At 46.2% G+C, this 24,038-nt stretch overlaps 1 protein-coding gene across 1 annotated transcript in view; it reads right to left on the reverse strand.

Annotated features, from left to right (window-relative positions):
- The window catches only part of PCGF6 (polycomb group ring finger 6), an 81,935-nt gene that overhangs the window by 42,963 nt on the left and 14,934 nt on the right, over window positions 1-24,038 (reverse strand). Inside the window, exons 4-6 of the mRNA XM_082268405.1 lie at window positions 17,536-17,591; window positions 8,681-8,740; window positions 5,507-5,618 (exon numbers count right to left, since the gene is read on the reverse strand). Of these exons, the coding sequence (XP_082124531.1) occupies window positions 5,507-5,618; window positions 8,681-8,740; window positions 17,536-17,591 (228 nt within the window). The remainder of the gene's footprint in view (window positions 1-5,506; window positions 5,619-8,680; window positions 8,741-17,535; window positions 17,592-24,038) is intronic.

A 24,038-nucleotide genomic window follows, 5' to 3' on the forward strand; every position in this document is an offset into this window, starting at 1 on the left:
TTTTCAGAAGAGACTCCTCAAAAGGGATATATCTTCTAGCAAAACGCTTCAGTATTCCAACCATGCGTTTCGGGGAACCCCACTGACTAGTGACATACTCGTCAAAATAGTCAGGAAAGGGAAACACCTTGTTCACCTTGGAAGATTTGCAGGTGGCAAATTGCACCGGCGTCACCGACTCAGCAGTAGCTGAGTCCTCCAACTTCAAAGTTTCCCGCACTGATACAATTAGTGCCTCCAACTGCGCTTTTTCATGCACGGCTGCAGAGGACGAAGACTCACCCTTACTATAAGAGCACTCAGTGGGCGTGAACGCAGACCCAGTGGGCTGACTATCGTCCGCAGTGGCCAAATCCACCTCAGAATCTGAGAAAGCAGAGGATACAGGTGAAGGCGGAGGGCGCTTTTTGCCAGGTCTCCTTTGCAGGGCAATATCTACTTTGGCTACTAGCGACTACAGGGCTGCCGTCATGGCCGCCAGGGCAGACAGACCCAGAGGGTTCCCCAGCTTCCAGGAGGGGATCGGGTGGTGAAACGTGCTCAACAGGCCATGACCATAAAGGGTTAAACGGAACCGCGCTGCTCAGCAAAGAAAAAAAAAAATTTTTTAAGGGGAAAAAAAAAACTCCCCATGGGAGGCCACCCCCCCCCGTACACCGCTGGGACACCACAAGAATCAGCGCACCCACGGCGCGGTACACAGCAGAGAAAGGATATATACCCATAGAGATTCACCACCCGAGCTGGAGATCGCCAAAACGATCTGTCACTCTGCAGGAAGAGGAAACGCTGACCTGACACTAGAGGCCCCAACAGCTCAGCACTGCATCTGACTACAAGAAAATGTCCGCCAATGAAACTCTATAGGGAAACCAAAAACATGGCCGCCGCAGCAGGGAGTTCAGAAACCACGGCAAAATGGCGGAACCATGCGGTGCTGCACAGGACCCTGGACCCCACGGAAAAATTCACAGACCCCCAGAAGAGGCCGACAGCGGCAGCACCCAACGCTCCTCCAGCCCAGCACCATGAAGCCCCCCTACCCAATTGGACCCATGCCACCAAAAAGGGGCTGGGGATAGGGGGCAGGTGAGGGATCAAACTTGAGGGGGAACCCCGCAAAGGAGAAGTAGGAAACAGAAGAGGGAAGGAAGGACACAGAAGGGGCCCACCATCCCTGGGGGGGGGGGGGGGGGCCGTGACCACCCTAGCAATTCCGCAGGAAAGGAGCTTGGACACTACTCACCATACCACGGTCACCAGGCAGGCTCCGTTCCCAGCAATCTACCACTCTATCTTGGAGTGGGGGTACTGCGGCCTGAGGTATGCTGCGACTTTGGTCGTGAATATTGTCGTGACCAGGGCAATGTGACTTTGCGAGGCGTTTCACTCGCCGGTCAGCCCTTGTTCATTTTCTGCCTAGCAGCTTGTGTAGCTTAGAAAAGGGGGGGGGGGGGGGGGGAGTGCGAGTGAAAGGGGGGGAGTGAGAGAGAGAGCGCGAAAGGGGGGGGAGAGAGAGCAATCGCAAGGGAGGAGAGAGAGAGCGAGCGAGCACGAGGGGGTGGGGGGGGAGAGAGCGAGCGAGCGCCAGGGGGGTGGGGGGGGAGTGAGAGAGCGAGCGCCAGGGGGGTGGGGGGGGAGTGAGAGCGCGTGGGGGAGTGAGTGAGAGCGAGGGGGTAGTTTGAACACCAGCTGTTCGTGTGTTCACAAATGGGGAAGTTCGCCCACCGATGAGAGCCCCATAATGCAGTGCAGTGAATAAATTACTGATGATTGGCCAAAGCATGCGCATGCCCTGTATGCTTTGGCCAATCACAGCACAGGTTCCTGTTAGAGCCATGATTGGCCAAAGGCACGCTGACTTTAGCCAATCATGGCTCAGGGGAAAGGTCCACGCCCCCCCACACTATATAAAGCTGCTGCAGCTGTGTATAGTGTGTGATAATAGAGATTAGGCAGGTAGTTAGTGGATAGTGTGTTGAGTTAGTTTAGTGCAGTCAGTGTGGTGAACAGGCATACCCCACTTTTATAATGTATAGATGTTGTAGTCCTGGGTCCTCTCTCAGTGCTCCCTACGTTCTGTGTCCCTGTCACTTATAGTTTGTGAGCAGTGCCATGCCAAGCTGACCGAGATTTCCCATAGACACCAATGAGCACTGAAAGCTAAAAATTGATCTAGGCAGGAAGGGGGTGAAAGTGCCCTGTATTCAAGCGGTTAAGGGGAAGCCTATGACAGAAAAAAAAAAAAAAGGTGTGGGGTCCCCCCCAAAATCCATACGCTCTTTTATAGGAAAGAGGCGGGGACACCGGGTTACATCACCAGGTGGCACCGCCCCTTCTGACATCACAAGCGCCCCATAATGCACTGCATTGGTGTAGTGAATAAATTACTGACGTGACGTCAGAAGGGACGGTGCCACCGGGTGATGTAACCGGGTGTCCCCGCCCCTTGTTTATAAAAGAGCTGTCATGTCACAAGCGGCTCACTAGCCAGGAGGCGATGAGAAGAAGCGGGAACACTATTTTTCTATTTTTCGGGTGCGGCGGGCGACGCGATTGACGATGGATTTACATCAGGGGACACTATTTTCTTAGTTTTTTTAATAAAGGACTTGTTAAAAACTGGCTTTTGTGTTTATTTTTTTTTTTGTACACTTTTTTGGTGAATGGGTAGGGGAACGATGTACCCAATATCCATTCACATAAAAGAAAGGAGCGGGATCTGGGGGCCCCCTTGTTAAAGGGGGCTTCCAGATTCCGATAAGCACCCCACCCGCAGACACTGACAACCACAGCCCACGGTTGCCCGGAAGAGGCCCTTGTCCCCATCAACAGGCTGCTTGCTCGGATAAGGGTCTGGTATGGATTTTGGGGGGAACCCCACGTCGTTTTTTTTCTTCATTTTTTTTAATCTATATTGCCAGGAGCCAACAATACAATACAGCCGCGAGCAAGTTTAAACAACATTTTTGCCTTTAGAAATGTCAGTATTGCTGCAGCAAGCTCCATACATTGTACAGATGCGCCACTTTACAGGCACATTAAGGGGACCCCCCAGGCACAATATTTAAAGGAATTTTTCTTTTTTATTGTTTCACTTTAAGCATCATTAAACTCACTGCTCCTGTAAAAACTATTGTTTTAAAAAATTTTTTTGCATTGATACGTCCCCCAAGGCAGTACCCGGATCCCCATACACTTTATGGCAATAACTTGCATATAAGCCTTTAAAATGAGGACTTTTGATTTTTTATGTTCGTGTCCTATAGACTTTAATAGGGTTTGCATGTTCGCTAGAACTTTTTCCCTGCTCGAGATGCTCTGGTGCGAACCGAACAGGGCGGTGTTTGGCCCATCACTAGTTTTTATCAATTAACAAAATGGAAAGTAAATTAACAGAAGAGAAATACAAATCTAACCAATATTTGGTGTGACCACCCTTTGCCTTCAAAACAGCATAAATTCTTTTAGGTGAACTTGCACACAGTTTTTGAATAAACTTGGCAGCTAGGTTGTTCCAAACAACTTGAAGAACTAGCGAAAGACCCTCTGAATATAGGGCTGCCTCAAATTCTTCTCTCTTCATGTAACCCTAGACAGACTGGATGTTGAAAACTGGACTCTGTGGGGGCCAAAACCAATACTTCCATAGCTCCTTGTTCTTTTTTACACTGAAGATAGTTCTTAATGACATTAGCTGTATGTTTGGGGTCTTTGCCCTGCTGCAGAATAAATTTGGGGCCAATCACATGCCTCCCTGATGGTATAGCAGGATGAATAAGTATCTGCCTTTATTTCTCAGCATTGAGGACACTACTGATACCACCTTGACTCATCAGTCTCCACACCGTCTCCTGCTACCGCCTTGACTCATCAGTCCAGAGAACATACCAAGTTTCCTTGGCTGACCACTGCATCTACAGTCTTCAACATTGCCTGTTTCTTTGTTCTTCTTCAAAAGATCTTGAACAGCGCATCTTGAAACCCCAGTCTTCTTTACAATCTTTGCCTGGGAGAGACCTTGCAGATAACTACCTTGTGTTTTGTTGCTTGTCATGGTGTATGACCTGTGACATGAAACTCTTTCACAAGCTCACCTTAGTAGCAGAGTTTGGCTGTTTGTCACCCAGTTTTTAATCCTCCTACACAGTAGTTTGTTTCAGGTAATGCCTGTTTCAACCTACATATGAAATTGATGATTAGCACCTGCTTGGTATAATTGGTTAATCATACACCTAATTCAACAAAATGACTGAATTTGTGCAAGTGCGCAAGTATAATTAATGCAGGTTTGAACTTTTAAGCCAAACGCTAGTCACACCAAAAACGGATTTGATTTTTCTTTTGTTTGCTCACTTTGCATTTAGTAAATAGACAAAAATAAACAATGAAAATATTTTTGAGGTCCGGTTCACACTTATGCGATGCGGGAAGGCTGCGAATCCGCAGCCTGTTCCCGCATCGCACACGCACCCCCGGCAGTTCACACTGCCATATGCGATACGCTGGGGGTGTCAATGTAATCTTAACGACACCCCCAGTTTGATCGCATAGCACAGTGCGATCTTGCAGTTCGCACAGGATCGGATCGCACAAGTGTGAACCGCTGTGCGATCCGATCCTGATGCGGCTGCAAAAAAGGGTCCTGTGCGTGTCTGCTGCGGGTGCGGTGCGAATTTAGCCATACAAAGTGTATGGCTAAACTCGCACCGCACAGCCGATCGCATGTAATGAAGGAGCAGTGCGCTCCGACATTACATGCGAACCCCGCACTCGAATAAGTGTGAACCGGGGCTGAAAGCATTCTTACCTTACAGCATTACTTCACACCTGCCTAAAACTTTTGCACAGTACTGTATACAGCAACCACATTTCAGCAAATTAGCTATTCATCGGCAGAGTGGTTTTTGCAGCAGTGTGAGTGTGTGTTTTTCTTTTTTGAATATCTGTAATCTAATAGGGACAATTTTTGACAAGAAGAAGCATATTGGTGCTTGAGACTTATCCTATCCATTAAACACCTATATTGGTTTATATGGTTTGTATGAACAGGTGCACTTGACAGTCTCTTGCACACAGATGCCCTAAAAACAGTTAGGCACTTTTTTTTATATAAATGCAGCCCATTGTTTTTTAATGGGCCTATACATACAAGTGCATAAATCTATGCTTCATATAGACGAGAAAAAAAAATGCACTGCTGGACAGTATTCTATACATGTACATATGTGCAACACATCCAAAGAAAAGCTTAAAGAATTTTCAACTGTGTGTGCATGGATACAAAATTTACTATACTGCCCATCCTCCTGTTTTTTTTATGCAGCAATTTTCTGCCAGGACTCTGATGTTTATACATCAGTACCATGTGCAAGTAGTTAATATGACAAGCACAGCCATTTGCTAGAAGCTGGGACTGGCCAAGTATAAGGCCCTCACAAATTTTACTATGGTGGAAATGGAGGACAGGGTAAAACATAATTCTCTGAGCAGGATATTTACTTACCCTATAAACTCCAGAAGCAGCGATACATCCAACTCTGGAGGGATACGAAAGACGGGTCCCAACAATTTTCTAGGCCTTCCTCGATTGGTGATGTTGTTTGGTTGTGGGGCTGCTACATAAAAACAAACAAGGTATTACTAGATCAAGATACATGGACCACAGCAGAAATAAGTGAATATTGATAATACAAATCCTCTTAGTTTTCCAAAATTATCAACTTACAACTACTATAAAGTATAATAATATAAACACACATGGACCATTTTGAATAGTGCTGCAGAAGACATGCACAGGCAGTCGTGCCCTTTGATTATCTGATCGATCTGTCATTAAGCCCTCGTTCACACTGAGCGCGGCTTTGAAATCATGCGACTTAATCTGAACTCGCACGATTTCAAAGCTGCATTTCAGTGCAACTTTAAAGACATCTGTGTGGGTTCATGCACAGATGTCTATTGAAAGCCCCCCAAAGTCACCAAAAGTAGTGCAGGAACTACTTTTTTGCACCATTTTGCTCGTATTGTCAGCAATACTCCTGGACCTTTCTGCTGCCCTTGATACAGTTGACCCCCCCCCCCCCCCCCTCCTCAAAAAACTCCACGACTTTGTTCTCCTTGACTGTACTCTTAACTGGTTCTCTTCCCATTTTTTTGAAACGCACCTTTAGCGTTACTTTTAATTCTACTTTATCCTCTCCCTTTCTCTGTTACGGTCCCCCCCAAGGTTCTTTTCTTGGACTTCTCCCTGGGTCAGCTGATAGCCTCCTGTGGCTTCCAATACCATCTCTATGCTAACGACACCCAAGTCTATTTCTCTACCCATCAGCTCACTCCCTCATCCTCCTCACATATCACCAATTTACTAATAGACATATCAGTCTGGATGTCACACCACTTTCTCAAACCCAATTTATCCAAAACCAAACTTATAATTTTTTCTCAACCACGTGCCCCTTCCTCTGATCTCTCAGTCAACAACCTCAGCAACATCTCCAAAATACGCCCCATTCTAACCAATTACAAAGCTCCTAGTTCACGCGCCTCGACTACTCCACTCCCTTCTCATTGGCTTACCGTACATAAGCCCTTTAATTCATGAATGCTGCTTTCAGACTCATCCACGTTACCAATTTCACAGTGTCTGCTACTCCTCTCTGTCAAACCCTCCACTGGCTTCCGCTCATGTAACTAATTAAATTCAAAATACTAACAACTTACAAAGCCATCAACCACTTAACCTACTCAAAATACCAACCTAATCGTTCTTTGTTCCTCTCAAAACCTCCTGCTCTCTAGCTCCCTTGTCACCTCCTCCCATGCTTGCCTCCAGGGCTTTTCCAGAACTTCGCCAATCCTATGGAACTCCTTACCCCAATCTGTCCCCTTTTAGATGATCCCTGAAAGCCCTCCTCTTCAGAGAAACCTATCCTACCCACACCTAGCAACTGTATTTTCCTTTTCTCCATCAGCTCATGCCCCACAGTTCTTGCCTTTTGTTTCACTTGACTCTTCCTTCTAGATTGTAAGCTCCAATCAGCAGGGCCCTCTGATTCTTCCTGTATGGAATTGTATTGTAACTGTATTGTCTGCCCTCAAGTTGTAACGCGCTGCGCAAATTTTTGGCACTATACAAATCCTGTATAATAAAAAATAGGCTCCAATTTAACATGCGATTTGTCCTGTCAAATTGCGCTGATATGAACAGGGGCTCAGTAGTACAGATCACAAGCCTAATGCAAATTGCCAGAGTGGCTATGTGTCTTGCGATTGCTTGTAGTTTCTACTGGAGGTCCATGTGACAAGGCAGGAGAACAGTTAGAAGACAGGGACAGAGCACTGTCATGCTAAAACAAAGTGCTTGATCAAGAACCTTAATGACAGGATCACCCACTTACTAGTGCCTGGGGTTTACACATTCTGAAAAATCAGAAGGCTCAGGGGCTGGGACATACTAAGGCTAGCCGTAGATTTGGATTAAAAAGTAGAAATATAATTCCTCCATTCATGCTAAACAAAGTGGAAAGAAGAATCTCCCCTATTGGCTATTGTATTCAAACAGCTGTGGCTTTCTGAATACCCAAACTGTGATTTAGTCTAGGTTCAAACTAAATGCGGCTTTGAAATCACGAAACTTCACTTGAAGCCGCGCGATTTCAAAGCCATGTCAGTGCGACTTCAGGTGCAACTTGGCTGATATCTATGCGACTTCATGCACAGATGGCTATGCAAGTCGCATCTGAAATTCCCTAAAGTAATGCAGGAACTATTTTTTTCAAATCAATGCGGCACTACAAAGTCGGCTTTGCAGTGATTTGAACAGTTCCACTGTCAACTGCATCTTGTGGTGCGATTTGTCATGCGATTTGACAGGTCGCACTGGTGTGAATGGGGGGCTGTTTGGCCAACCATCTTCTTTGAATTTTCCAACCACCTTCTTTGAATTTTCATTGATGTTCATCAAAGCAAGTGGTGCCAACAGGGCCACCCAAGGCTCAAAGCCATGTTACGGCCACCTTAAAAACTTTTACAGGACAAGTGGAGATCACTTTAAATGTGTTTCGAAAGTCAAGACATTTTTACATGAATTCGTTCTCTGCATTTTAGGTTAAAAAAATTACCACTACGCTCCCCTCTGCCTTCCTCAACACTTACCTGAGTCCTATCTTGATCCAGCGCTGTGCATATCTGCACCTTTGCTCCTCTCTTCCTCTTGTTACACAGGGAGCTTTGAGAGCCGCGGGAGCTATTGGCTCCTGCTACTGTCAGTTATCCTGTGAGGAGGGAGCCGATGGCATGGCCGAGCCGCAATGTGTGTGCGTGTGTGTTTATGGACACACACACAGCCAAGCTCAGGAGAGCGCATGCACAAATTCTCCCCTCAGCATACAGCTTGCTGAGGGAGCACTCTCATAAGAGTAACAGCAGAGTAGGCCAGTGGGGGATCCCAGAAGAGAAAGTAAGGGGGCCATTGCACAGAGAAGGTAAGTATACCATGTTTATTATTTTAGGGATAAAAAAAAGAAATAAATAAAATGAATAAAATGTACCTTTAGAATCACTTTAAGATCTCCCAGCAATCACTAGAAGAACTCTATGATGGAATTTGACAACAGGGCAACAAAGAAGTATAATGTCACGCATTTCTAGTAAGAGCAATAAAAAAACTTTAACTTACTTGGCTTTGGAATTTCAAGGCCTCTTTCTCTGTAAAAGTCACACATTTGCTTTTTTTCACCTGCAAAAAAAAAAAAAAAAAAAAAATACAAACCATCAATACCAAAAAAAAAAAAAAAAAAAAAAAAAAAAAAAAAGGAGCTTACCACACTTTCCTTGCCCCCCCCCCCCACCACCCATCCCTAAACACTTAAATGACTCCAGCAATGTCTTGGCTGTGGCACCACTCCCCTCACATCCTGCTTTCACAGGACACACTGAGTAGCAGGAGCCATAAGCTCCTGTTGCCATCAGTCAAACTCCTACGAGGATGAAGCAGGTGTGGCTTAATGGCACTGTGTCTATAGATGCACACAGCCCGTCTCGGGAGCGAGCTTGCTAAGGGGGTACCTGGAGCAGGGAAAAGGTGACAGCACTGGCGGAGCAGTAATAGAATAGCAATAGATGGTGCTGGTGTATGCATGACCTCTTTATTTTACGTTTTTTTAAATTAGACTTTGGCATAAGTATATGGATTGGGAGGTATTTAAGCTGGTTAAATGGAATTTAAACCAAAAACAAAAATTGCTTGTATGGCAGCCTACCTAGCCTTAGGTGTGGTGGCTGAATTCACTTTCTTTTTTCACACCATCTTCTTTATTTTCACCCAGTAATCCTGCCTGGAACACTTTCCTGTCCTAGGGTACCGCATATAGGAGAAGCAGTGCTGCCACCCTAGATAACAGTATGTTAGATCTATATAACCTCTCCATAACATAACATAGTGGGAAGTGTTTTGGAATCAGAAATCTCCCACAGAGGAGATACGGGAAGCTATCAGCGCCCAACAGGTTTTGCCAAGCAGTTTTTTTTTCCGTACTTTTAAAAATAATAAATGCTTTCAATGATATATCAGACCATAAAGGGAGCAAATAAAAGAAATGTATTGTTAGAGTTTACACATGCACTAAGCAGCCTCTGACCATACATCTGATATACAGGCACCGACAGTCCATCAGAATGGACAGAGTACGGAAATCAGAAGGCATGGCATGAGGCAGGCAGACCGAGAAAAATAAAACACACACTGACAAGTTTATAGCCCTGGCCTGTTAAGTTTAGAAAACTCCACCAAAACTGGACTTCTTTAAAACGGATTACATTAGTACCAAGACTACATCAACAAGAGACTTGAGAACCCTCTTAAACAAAAACTTTAGCCCTGGTTTACAATGAATGCAGCTTTGTAATTGTGCAACTTCACTTAAAATCGCACAATTTCAAAGCCGCATGTCAGTGCGACTTAGCTAACAACCCCAGGAACCGTAGTGCAGGAACTACTTTTTCAAATCAATGAGACACCGCAAAGTCGGCGTGACACCAATTTATACAGTTCCATTGCAGCCATTAGGGTCCAACTTGTCATACAATTTGACCTGTTAAATCGCAGGAAATGTTGATACTGGTGTGAACAAAGACTGACACTAATTTACAAAATGTCCCTAGTAGGCAAGTACAAAGACCTTATGGTATGCTCCCAGGGAAATCAATGCAAAAAAAAAAAAAAAAATCCTTCCATTTGTGTAATTTTTTGCACAAGTTAAAATGCAGCACATTTTGGCTTAAAGATTACTTTCTGCAGAAAAGCAATTTAGCTACAGAACAGTGGTAGCTAAAAAACATGAAATGTCGGAACATAAGGACAGGTTTGGATAATACTACGTCAGACTAGAACTTTCCTGCAGTGGGGCATTGTCCCCAACAAAATAAGTTCACACCCTATAAAGGCTACGTTTCTGTTTAGGAAGATGTTACACCCATATTTAGGGTGTAACATTTAGCAGGTTTCTAGGTAACTACCTTCTCACCCCTTTACCCTTGTGATAGCATGCAGGGGTTCCTCTCCCTTGCAGCCGCTGTCAAATATAAAATCGGCGCAGCAGTTAGGAGCCCTACCTGTAAAGACATCTGTTAATGAATAAACTACAAGTCCCATATTTCAACACAGCAGACTTGTAGTTCCCAATGGACTAGGAGTATGGTAAGCATGTACAGAGGTACAACCAGACAGCTGAAAGAAATGTCTAACTGAGCCCGACAGTGCACCTGCAATTTACTGAACAAAACAAGTGCATTATTATGGTTTTCTTAAAGATGAGGTGAACTTAGCCTTTAAAAAAGTAATTCCTGAGTGCGCATTCACGCGGCGCCCAGAGCAGACATGTTCTGACGGAGCTCCGACCGTCACCGGCTTTCCCCAGCATTAGCAGCAGAGGATCTCGGCTCCTTCGGCGGGAGACGACAGTATGCAGCGGAGAGCACCGGGACCGATCAAACGGAACCCACCCAGATCGAGCACAGCGGCTCGCGCGGGAAACAGGCCGAGTCCCTGCCTCGGGCCGTAGCTGTTAAGATGGCGGTGGGACAGCACGGCCGCAGTTACGCCGCGGCCTTGTCGCAGAGTGCGGCCTCTTCCTCCCGGCAGCCACCCTCACAACCGCAAGTATGCCAGAATCCTGATCCCTTCTCATCTCAATCCCAGGAGGAATTCCCCACGGCGCAGGGTGGTGGGTCCTCGCAGTTTTCCCCGGCCTCTACAGATAGGGGGGGCGGCCATGATGAGGCTGGATCCCCGGCCTCCTCTTTGGACAGGCATATGGCGGACTTGGCGGAGGCCACATTTAGCCAGTCCAGCTCGGCAGTGGGCTCCCAACCCCAACATAAGGCCTGCACTATTATTACTGAGATGAAAGGGGACTTCCATGCACTGGGCAACAGGCTGGACACCATATAGTCAAAAGTGGACATCACCGTTAAAAGAGTGAATCAAAATTCCTCCATGATCACTTCTTTACAAGACCAGTTGGATGCGGCTAATGCTAAAATTCAGGACCTGGAAAATCGGTCAAGGAGGTATAATTTTCACATTAGGGGCCTCCCGGAGTCGGTAGTGGACCTGGAGCATGCGGTCCAACTTTTGATGCAGGATCTGATTCCGGGTATTTCCCCCTTTCATATGGAAATTGACAGGGTGCATAGGGCCCTCACCGCCCCCGACAAGATGGTCTCCCTAGGGACGTGCTTGTGAAACCACATTTTTATAAGATTAAGGAAAAGCTTATGTATGAGGCCAGAAATATGGAGGATATCTCTCTACTGGACCACAAGATCCAAATTTTTGCTGACATTTCGCCTGTCACCATCCAGAAACGGCGCTCTCTGAAGCCTCTGTTGTTGCGCCTGGCTGCTCAGCACATCAAATACCACTGGTCCTTTCCATTCCGCCTGTCCTTCACTTACCAGGAAAAGACACATTCCTTCAACAATTTTCGGGATGGTGAGGATATCCTGCTTACCCTTTGACTGATCTCCAGGGATGCTTCACCTTCCTCTCCAAGATCTCCTGGAAGCAGAGACAGGCCCATTTCCCCTATTTGGTCCCAACAACAACCCCGATCTTCCCATAAGCGACCCTCAACGTCCAAAGGACATTACGGATGATGGCTTTACTTCTCTTTTCGGGGTGTTCCTACAATGGTTTCTCTGTTGTTCCACTTTGTTCCTTAGGTGGGGAGCTTAGGACCCCGGGACGTAGTCCGGCCCTGTTGGATTTTGCTTCACTGTTCCCACAACCTATCCCCTAGGGGGATATATTTGCTGACAATAGTTATTTGTGTTTATTAGTGGGTTCCGGTGTTGCCGGGCATGTTGTTGCCCTTTTAACAATGGGTGCTCCTTGCTTGGGTGCTGTGCGGGCCCTCGCCTATCCCGCCTCTTGGGGTGGGGGGGCGACTGCCCGCATGACGCTCGGAGGGAATGATTATTGCTGCTGCTGTTCAGGTTATTTCCTTTTGTTTTTTTTGTGTATGCTGCTGGGGTCGCCGAGGTGTAACTCCATGCCACTTATTTGTGGGCTTGCCCCCTTGCATTTGCCGGGGGCAACCTCACACCTTGTGATGGGAAGTTCGTTTTCCCTGCGCCCTCTGGCTGGTTTTGGCCTACGGGTGCTTTGTATGTTTATATGTTTTGTATTTATCAGTGCCTTCTTTTGTCTTTTACTTACTCTCTTTTGTCTTCTATTCTCTCCCTCCCCCCGAGAGTGTGGCTCCAGTTGGCACCTTTTGTTCGGTACAGTCGGACGGGATACTGGATGACAGAAACGCCATCATCGACAGGCGAGAACAGTCTGCTAACCAACCATGTTAGCCTCTAATGCTCCGTCTGACGGTTTTAACACATAATGTCCAGGGCTTTAATTCCCAGACCAAACGGTTAAAGGCTTTTCAGCAATACCACAGATGGAAATCTGATATTGTCCTCCTACAAGAGACACGCTTTTCTAAGTCCTCTGCACCCCGCTATATGCATGCTAAATACCCTACTTTTTATCTGTCCTGTGCACGGGAAAAAAAGGGTGGGGTGGCGATATGTATAGCCAAAAGGGTTCCTTTTGTCCCCGATATGGTTCTCAAGGATAGGGAAGGTAGATATATTATGGTAGTGGGCACGATTGCAGGTACCCCTTTGACCCTTATATCCTATTATTCCCCTAATTCGGGCCAGGTCGCCTTTTTTGAGTCTATGTTATCGGTATTGCTCCCCCATGTCAAAGGCCAGGTGATCTTGGGAGGGGATAGCAATGTGTCCCTTGAACCAGCAGTGGACAGGTCAAACCCTCTCAAACCGTTGGTTAAACATGTACCCAGACAGGGTTGTAAGCCGGCCCGACTGTTACACGCCAATGATCTAATAGATTTGTGGAGGGACTTTCACCCTACGGCAAGGGATTTTACTCATTATTCCTCGGTTCATAAGACGTATTCCCGCATTGATCATATTTTTAGGTTTTCAGCGCAGCTTCCGGCGGTTAGTAAATCACAGATATTGGAGGTGTCTTGGTCTGATCACTCCCCGGCTCAGGTGTCGCTCCAGATGAGGGGCACTTACTCGGGAGAATTCTCGTGGCGTCTAAACGTCTCCTTGATAAATGACCCTACAATATTTGCTGAGGTAACAACAGCAATCCGACAATTTTTTGAGGACAATATCTCTGCGGATACTAACCCGAGTATAAACTGGGCTGCCCACAAAGCGGCGATTCGGGGCAAATTGATTCAAGTGGCAGCCAGATCTTAGCGAATCCATATGCAGACGATCAAAGAACAGGAGGAAGCCCTGCGGCTGCTCCTTCTGGAGCAGAAGCGCAATCCTCTTCAGGATATTAGACACAAAATTGATGCCGCACGGGTGGCCCTTAAGCTCTCCCTTACGACGAAAGCTGAGAAATAGATCAGGTGGTTGCGTCATAGGTTTTATACCCTAGGTGACAAACCTTCTACTCTCTTGGCCCGTAAGTTGAACCCCTGCCCTTATAACCCTGCTGTTCCAAAATCCTGACTTGATAATGAGCGAATTTTATACGTTCTATTCCAAACTTTATGCACCCCCACGACCACTCAACGCCACTAAGGTTGATGCCTTTCTTGGGGACGTCCCACTTCCTCTGATCCACGGGAACCATGCTGAACTGATGGACTCACCATTTACAGAGGGGGAGGTGACCTCGGCTATAAAATCCCTGAACCCTTCCAAGGCTCCCGGCCCTGATGGTTTTTCGGGTCACTATTCTAAAAAATATGCTGATCTATTGGCCCCTCACCTATGCTCCTTCTTCAATGATTTACATGGGGGGGGGGGGGGGGAGGTCGTTGTTGCCAAGCGATAACGACGCCTTCATTAATGTTATTCCTAAAGACCATAGTGATTGCTCCAATTATCGGCCGATCTCGCTTATAAATGTGGATCTCAAGTTGCTGTCTAAAATCTTAGCTAATAGATTACATACCTTTCTGGCCCGGTATATTCACCCAGACCAGGTGGGCTTTGTACCCGGGCGACAAGCCCCTGACCAGACCCGACGTTTAATTGACATTATAGCAGCAGTTCATTCTGACTGGGATGGGGGTGGTGGGCGTAGGGGCATGCTGTTGTCCTTGGACCTCTGCAAAGCCTTTGATTCGCTTTCCTGGGAATATACGTTCTTCATTTTACGGAAGTGGGGATTTGCGCCGCATTTTTTAACGTTATTGTGGGCCCTTTATTCTACACCCTCGGCTAGGGTGGTCATCAAGGGACTCAAATCATCTAGACTGGACATTAGGAGGGGCACGAGACAGGGGTGCCCCCTTTCTCCCTTGCTTTTCATACTGGCCCTCGAACCCCTGGCAATCAAACTTAGACTGCAGTCAGACATTAAGGGTATATTCTGTGAGGGAAGGGAACATAAATGTGCTTTGTTTGCAGATGACATATTATTGATGCTTTCCTTGCCCACCACTTCCTTACCGTGCCTTTATCGTACACTACAACAATTTGGCCATATCTCGGGTCTTTCGGTGAATCATAAGAAGTCAGAGGCACTCAATTTGAATCTAGATGAATCAACCCTAACTCAATTGCGGAGTAATTTCCCTTTCAAATGGCGGGATAAGGCCCTACCTTATTTGGACAACCAATATCAGGCTAACTACCCCTCTATGTTCCATGTATTGACCCAGGATCTCAAACGTTGGGAAAAAAGCCCCCCTTCATGGTTTGGCAGGCTGTACACGCTGAAAATGAACTTGTTACCGAGATTACTTTATTTGTTTAGGACTCTTCCGATAGCGGTCCGGATACCTGACTTACGGGCGTTTCAAGCTATACTGTTAAGATTTGTGTGGAGCAGCAGGAGACCACGGGTGAATAGGGGAACGTTGTTCACGCCCAGAACCAGGGGTGGATTGGGAGCGCCCCGATCTGGTTAAATATTTTTATGCAGCACAATTATCTGAATTGATCCGCTTCCATTCTTCTCAAATGGTCTAGTTGGATGCATTTAGAACCTAATCAGCATCCGTCGAAGCCTATCAGTCATCTTATGTGGCTGAAGCCTAAAGAACGTCCTCCTATGTTATGCCCTACAATATCCTACTCCCTGCATCTCTGGGACAGGCTTTCAAAACCATATGGATTCCGGTCTTTTCACTCTCCCCTGGCACCAATAACAAGCAACCCAGATTTCCCCCCTGGTCTCCAGGGTGCCTCCAGGTCATATGTTAACACCTCCCTCATTGAGGCTAATTTTAACGTTTTAATGCGCTGGTATATGGTACCGACGCGTATAGCTGCATTCGCTCAGGGGGCTCGAGCGACTTGTTTTCGGGGATGTGGCCAGAGGGGCACGGTCCTACATACTTGGTGGACTTGCCCCAAGGTAAAACAGTTTTGGATCAGGGTGTATAAATTTCATATATTCCTTAACCCAGGTAACTCTTATCAAGTCCCCCGCATTAGCCCTGCCTGGTAGAGCCAGGAAATTGGTAGCGTTTGTTTTTACGGCGGCTAGATTGGCAATTGCCAGATCATGGAGGTCTCCTACAGTCCCGTTTGATCTAGTGAAACAAATTAACCTGGATAATGCTCAATGAGCGCCTCTCGGCCACTCTCTTAGATAAGCGCCCTTAGTTTGATTCTGGGAACTCTGGATCCAATACCCGTCGGCCTCTCTGTAGGTCTGGCCGGCGGAGCCCTCTTGGTACTGACAGCATTGCCGGCTGGAGATGTGTCTGCCCACTCTCAGGTTGATCCCCCCCTCTCTTCTCTTTCTTTCTTTGGTTGTCTTTTGTGTTTTTGTCTAGTTCGGCTATTTTGTGTTCAGGTAGATGGTACGGTGCACTACTTCCATTTTTTGGATATGAAATGCTCTTGGTGCATTTACCTTATTTTGGTTTATGTTAAACCTTTGTCAGATTGTATATTTTATTCGGTAATGCACTTGTTTGATTATGCCGTTTGTTGTTGTTCTCCTTGTCTTGAAAAATTCATAAAAATTATTGAAAAGGAAAAAAGTAATTCCTTACTTAACTAGGTGCACATTTTAACACGCTTTTTGCAAATGTGATGCTCATGCGACACGTCATGGGGACTCCCAGATCCCACTCTGTGCACATTACATACATGCAGCTTTGCGAATATGGTCACCCCACTAACCTCATTTTGCCACTTATTAATTTCTAGACTTATATTATGAATTTGCGTGCATGATTACTAGGGAGGGCAGAGTCACAATTACACAAAATAAGTTGCAGTTTAAAGCGGAGTTCCGGCCTCAAAAACAACTTTGCACCATATGCTTTCTTTTTTTTTCCTGAAAAAGAATTGGATAGTTTAAAATTTTTTTTTTTAATTTACTTACCTTGTTTTTAAAGAATACACTCACCTTCCTTCCTCTTCCTCCCTCTGCGGCCGCAGCCCACGCCGTCTCTTCCTACTTGCATTGACTCCTGGGAGATGAGCGTCATCACTCCCAGAAGTCAATGCGCCTGCACTGGCATGCCCAGAAACTGTGCAGGGATGACACGCCTGCCCCGGAAGTGACGAGCAGGGCCGGTGCAGGCACATTCTGGGACTCAGACGTCACCTAAGAGGACGCTCCGGCTTCAGCTGCCCACACCTGAGATGGCAGCGCTGGACAAGACATTTTCAAGGTAAGTATTTCTTCTAAAAAAGGTAAGTGAAACAGGGGACAGTTCAGAGGCTATCGTTGCTGAAATGCACTAGCCCTGACTGTACCCGGGGGTATTTTTAGCTAAAGAATGTTTTTCAGGGTGGAACTCCGCTTTAAGTAGCTGGCCATCACAGAACTGGTTTACCAAATGAGCACTATATATTTTACACAAAGGATGGATAGCGAGACCCTGGACTAAAATGTATAATTTTTTTTTTTTGAGGGTTGTTCTTTAAATTTTAAGATACTTTGTTCCACTTTCTCATTGGTCAGAAATTAAGTCTGTACATGAGCAGCCGATGTGGACTACATATAGCGAAATTACTTACGTTCTTCCAAATTAACGACTAACTTGTAGACTATGTCTTGTAATTGTCTGTCCAATCTGAAAAATAAAATATATATATTAGTGATCGACCGATAGTTTTTTTTGTTGCCGATACCGATATTTCACCGATCGCATATCGGTATCGGCCAAAATTTTTAATACATGTAAAATTTTGCCACATGTAAAACTGACAATTGCGCGGTCATTCAACGCTGTACCCAAATAAAATGCCTTCCTCAAGCCCCGCCCCAAAGCTTTCTTTTGGTGGTATTTGATCACCTGTGCGATTTTTATTTTTTGCGCTATTAACAAAAAAAAAAAAATTTAAACATCGCATTTAGGCCAATTTGAATTCTGCTACAGATTTCTGGTAAAAAACCAAAACCCGATTAGTGTATATTGATTGGTTTGTGCAAAAGTTATCGCATCTACAAACAAGGAAAAAGATTTATGCAATTTATATATATTTATTTTTTTCCTAGTAATGCAATATTTAGCGGGACTGGGACACTGGGGCAGACAGATCAGACACCTGACATTTTTAGCACTGATTACTGTAGTAATGTCACTGGTCTCCCCAAAAGTATGCTCTGTTACTGTACTGACACTGGCAGGGAAGGAGTTAACACCAGGGGCAATCAAAGGGTTAAATGTGTCCCTAGGGGGTGCTTTCTAACTGTGGGGAGTGTGCTTTCTGCATGAACACAGAGACCCATGTTCTTAAATAAGAGGAACACAGGGTGCCTGTGTTCATTACTGAAAAAAACAGCGGTCTGCCATGTTTACAACGGCAGACCGCCAATCTGTCTCCACAAGGAGTGATTGCGGGTGCCCCGTGGCAATCGCGATTGCCGGATCCGCTGATCTGATTTCCCCCTGTGGCGAATGGGCGGGCGCTCCTGGTGGACCTGCGAAGCGACGTACATTTACGTCATTTTGCTGGACAGAGCCGACCTGCCACAGTAAAACTGCGGCAGGCGGACGTTAAGAGGTTAAAGGCTGGGGACTCCTCAACCGGAATTAAGGTGGCTTTATTTACCCTGGAAACCGGCGAGTCCACAACAGGTGGAACCGTCCACTTTTTAAGCAGGGAATCCTCAAGGGTACTGCATCGCAAAACACAGGGACCGCAAAAGGTGCGTTTTGGACAACCCCACTGTTTAGGGACATTATCAAATTAAGCAGGAAAGGGGAACACCCTCGCCGCCTTGGAGGGCCTGTGGGTGCCAAAAGGGATCGGCGCCTCAGACGCAGCATCATCCTCCATCTTCAAAGTTTCACGCACTGACACAATCAGCGCATCCACCAGCGCCTTTTCATGCGCGGCTAGAGGAATCATCATTCTCACTATCTGACCATGCAGGGTGCGTGAACGCAGACCCAGGAGGGTAACTCGCATCCGCAGAATCAGATTCGGGATCTGATGAGACAGATAAAGCAGGTGAAGGTGGTGGATGCTTTTTTGCTAGCCTGTTTTCCCAAGACCAAATCCACCTTGGACACGAAGGACTCCAGGACCGCCGTCAGTGCAGTCAGGGATTCAAAATCAAAAAAAAAAAAAAAAAAGTGGGATTTTTAAGGCTCAAATGAGGTGGTCAAATCATCCAACGCCACACAATAATAAAGTTAAAACACATATTTTATTAACTAGTAGTTGTAAAAAGGCATAAAGACAAAATGCCTAAAAACCACATATACATATACCACTAAAATAAAAAATTGAGTAACACAAGGTAGGTGACCAGATGGTGGAGTCTCAGTCAAAAGGATGGATATGGTCCCTGTGCAGCCAACGCGTTTCGATTGACTTCGCTTCTTAAGGGCTTAAGAGACCAGAGAACCAGCTAGTGCTCCCAAATGATGCGGACCCGCAGTTCAGCCAGAGCTCACAGATAATAATTGTCTAGTAGACGTGGACCGTATATCCCAATTGAAGTTTGTGGGACGTATTAGTTAATTTACCATAAAATTATCGATACGCTTGTTATATTTGCTTTGTTATATCATATAGGTCCAAATGCACTGATATGTGGCCATTCAGACAACACCATGGGGAGACAAACATGCAGCTTCCTTTACATTAATACGGAGTAGGATTGGGCAGGTAACCATATATATGGTGTTATTCCCAGGCATCAAGTCATATTATAATTATGTGGACTGGAGACGCTGTATGCGGTAATCCTGGGTGTCCTTATTTAAGCAGGGGGAAGCATGACCCCTTAATGTCTCTCTGGTAGCGTGACAGGCAGACAGGCCGAAAGAGGCTACACAAACATGACCACCAATCTACAGCACAAAAGGCTATAAAAAAATGGGGGGACCCCAGGAGCACCGAACACGATCCCAGCAGGAAGGGGGGCCCTGGCAGGAACCCCCATTCGGTCGCCGGCTGCGCACCACCCCCTCACATCGCCAGCTCGACAACCCAGACCGACCCAAAAGGTATGCCCACTACACGGGAGGGGAGGTGGGCAAATCGGGGGGAGCACCAAGTCCAACCAAGGGAGGGGCCCATGTCCACCCCAAAACCCTCCAGGGGTAAAGGGGGGGGGGACGGATATTTACCATACCAGGAACAGGGTGGGCACCGCTCCCGACAGACCACTGCTCCATCGGGATGTGGGTGGCTGTCGTCCAGGTGGAAGCTGCGACTCAGGCCGAGGACAGGTCGTATGCGCCCTCGAGAGACCAGTGGGGCCATGTTGCGGCTGACCTAGCATGAGCTGAGGCCTGCGTGTGCTCGCCAGACTGGGAGGACCCTCTGGATCTAGATTATCCAGTCCGCTGCCCAGTCTGGCAGTGGATAGTTGATTGTATATTCTCACAGGAACAAAACAAAAAAAAAAAAAAAAAGGCTAGAAATAATTCAATTTAAAAAAGGAAAAAAATTGCCAGGACCAGAGATCCCAGCAAGGAACTAGGTCCTTACTCCTGACTAGGCAGAAAAAAAAAAAAAACAAAAATGGGTGCCTATAGCTGAGAGTGGGAGTATACCCCCTGGGACTGCCCCATAGGCGTAGTCAAGTTGTTTCCTGCCTAGTGCCCGACTCCTGTAGGGGGCAGTATAACCCGATGGTCAAGAAGATAAGGAGCTGTGTCCGTCAATGAATGAAAGAGAAAAAAAAAAATAATTATATTATATATTAAATTATATATTAAACTATATATATATATATATATATATATATATATATATATATATATATATATATATATATATATATATATATATATATATATATAATCTTTTTTTCTCGGAAAATAGGTGCAGGAACTTCACCTCAACCCCCCCAGACCCCCCTAAACACACACCTTGCAAGTGGATGTGGTAAAATTTCAGTGGGAGGGTCTTAAAGGGGTATTACGTACAGAGTTCAAGCAGAGTTCAGCCTTCTTCCACAGCTGCTTACCACTATATCCCCATCCACATCTTACTTTCACTCCTCTTCAGCTCTGACCTTTGCATGCAACTCCACTACCCCATCTTCTCCCCCCCCCCTTCCCACCTTAAAAGTTCCACCATCTTCCACATGTCTTACTTTTGTTGCTATATTAAAACTAAAGCACCCAGCTGGCTCTAGTACCTCCCTGCTCACTGTAGGTGGCTCCGTCTTTCTCTCATTTGCAGGGAGATCATCCAGAGAGGATGTTGGCATCTGCAGTGCACCTAAATCTACCTTGTCCCCATCCTGCACATCCTGTGGGAGCAGCTCGGGAGATCAGATCCGTGGGAGCAATTTGGAGACAAGCTGTCACTTGTAATCACAGAAGCCAGACTTCTGTGTTTGCAAGTGATAGCGGTGAGCAAGGAGCAGAGGGCTTGAGCCAGAGGTGTTTGGGGTTCTAGATAATTTTCTAGCAAAAAATACTGATTTTAAATTGTAAACAAGTGTCTGAAACAGGCCTGGTCCTTAAGTGGTTAAACAGATGTAGAGAAGAAGAGATTGCAGCAGATAGACAAGAACAACTTAAAAAAAAAATATATATATATATATATATCTCTATATCTATCTATCATACATACATACACACATACTTTAACAGACTGTGGTTGGTGGGGATGGGGGCTGCGTGATATGCTGCCACCCACTGATAGGGTTTTAACAGGAATTTGTGCAGTCAAACCTCTTTGCGAATGATCTGCATTTACAGATTAGCAGAGAAGTTTGACTGCACAGAGACTCCTATGGAAACGCTATCAGTGAGTGGATCACTGGACAGAGCTCACCGAGCACCTCAGATACTCAGACTCTTGCATCCATGTGGTTGTGTCCCGGGGCGTCAGAAGGAGAGAGCAGCTGCCATTTATTGACAGGGGGCAGCTACAATGAAGGGCTATTGTATTAAATTGCCACACAGTTGGTAGTACGCGGTGGACGAGCGAGTGAAGCGCCACTCTCTGTCAATAATTTGCAGCTGCTCTCCTCCGATGCCCCGGGGCACAGCAAACACGACCAAAATCCCAACTGGGTCTGGATTTTGCTGGGCTCTGAATGGATAGTGTAGAGTGGCCTGACTGCAGGGTGTATCCTACATGGCTCATTATGAGACCTCTGTGCTGCTGCTATGTCGCCAGAGCCACCGCTAAAGGTCTGGAGTCGGCACTGGTGATTTTGTCTCTTATGCCATTTTGGGAAGACTGGCAAGAAACAAGAGGCGGAGCCCGGACGGAAATAGAGACCGAGCTGTCACCAACCCCCTGCCCTGGTAAGGTGCAACAGATCACAAGCTGGTACCGGGCCGCGGCCTGGGGGGGTTGGATACCCGTTTTAAGGGAGACGCACCTGCATGGCTGTGAAAATGGGACTGGAGGCTGTATACATGCAGCCAAGTGGGGGAAGTTTTACTAAAACTGGTGCACACAATTTGGTGCAGCTGTGCAGAGTAACCAATCAGCTTCTAGTTTTTGTTGTTAACCACTTAAGCCCCGGAAGATTTTACTCCCTTCCTGACCAGGGGGTAGTTTGCGATTCGGCACTGCGTGACTTTAACGGACAATTGCGCGGTCATGCGACGCTGTACCTAAACGAATTTGGCGTCCTTTTTTTCCCACAAACAGAGCTTTCTTTTGGTGGTATTTGATCACCTGTGCGATTTTTTGATCACGCGCTATAAACAAAAAAAGAGCGTCAATTTTGCAAAATAGCAATATTTTTCACATTTTTTTTATATGAAATTCCCCCCCCAAAAAAATGTAAAAATCAAATTTTAACATTTTCGGCCAATTTGTTTTATGCTACCTATAGGTTTGGCAAAAAAAAAATATGTATGTCCCTAGGGGCGTGCTTTCTACTGTGATTGGCTGTGGCTTCAGATGTATGAAGAGTGATCGACGGTTCTACATAGTAGAACCGTATGATCATCCTTCATACACAGGGAGAATGACAGGCAGCTTGTTTACACAAGTCGCCTGACTTTCTCCTTCTCCCCCGCCGATCGCCGAGTGACCGGCGGACATCGGGTCCGCCGGTCACACGCGCAGGGGGGGGGGGGGGGGGGTGCGTGACCGCGCGCTCGCTCCCTAGACCCTCACAGGCTAGCGACGTAGACCTATGTCGCTTTGCCTGTGAGGGGCTGACTGCCGACGTAGATCTGCGTTAGGCAGTCGGCAAGTGGTTAAAGCTTAATTGAACAAGCTGAAGTTAGAAGCAGATATGTTACTATGCACAGTTGTGCCAGATTCTGTGTGCAGCAGTTTTAGTAAATCTCCCCCTCCGAGTCCCAACAGACATGAATGGTATATATATATATATATATATATATATATATATATATATATATATATATATATATATATATAGAGAGAGAGAGAGAGAGAGAGAGAGAGAGAGAGAGAGAGAGAGAGAGAGAGATAGAGAGAGAGATAGAGAGAGAGATAGAGAGAGAGATAGGGAGAGAGATAGGGAGAGAGATAGGGAGAGAGATAGGGAGAGAGATAGGGAGAGAGATAGGGAGAGAGATAGGGAGAGAGATAGGGAGAGAGATAGGGAGAGAGATAGGGAGAGAGATAGGGAGAGAGATAGGGAGAGAGATAGGGAGAGAGATAGGGAGAGAGATAGGGAGAGAGATAGGGAGAGAGATTGGGAGAGAGATAGGGAGAGAGATAGGGAGAGAGATAGGGAGAGAGATAGGGAGAGAGATAGGGGAGAGAGATAGGGAGAGAGATAGGGAGAGATAGGGAGAGAGATAGGGAGAGAGATAGGAGAGGAGATAGGGAGAGAGATAGGGAGAGAGATGAGAGAGAGAGATAGAGAGAGATATAGAGAGAGATATAGAGAGAGATATAGAGAGAGATATAGAGAGAGATATAGAGAGAGATATAGAGAGGAGAGAGAAAGAGAGAGAAAGATGTTAAATATACACAACACATATTATATATATATATGAGAGAGATCTCTCTCTCTCTCTCTCTCTTCTTCTCTCTCTCTCTCTCTCTCTCATCTCTATCTCTCTCTCTCTCCCCCCTCCCCCCTCCCCCCCCCCTCTCTCTCTCTCTCTCTC

The sequence above is a fragment of the Pelophylax lessonae genome (assembly GCF_965119305.1).
Source record: "Pelophylax lessonae genome assembly, chromosome: 9".
NCBI lineage: Eukaryota > Metazoa > Chordata > Amphibia > Anura > Ranidae > Pelophylax > Pelophylax lessonae.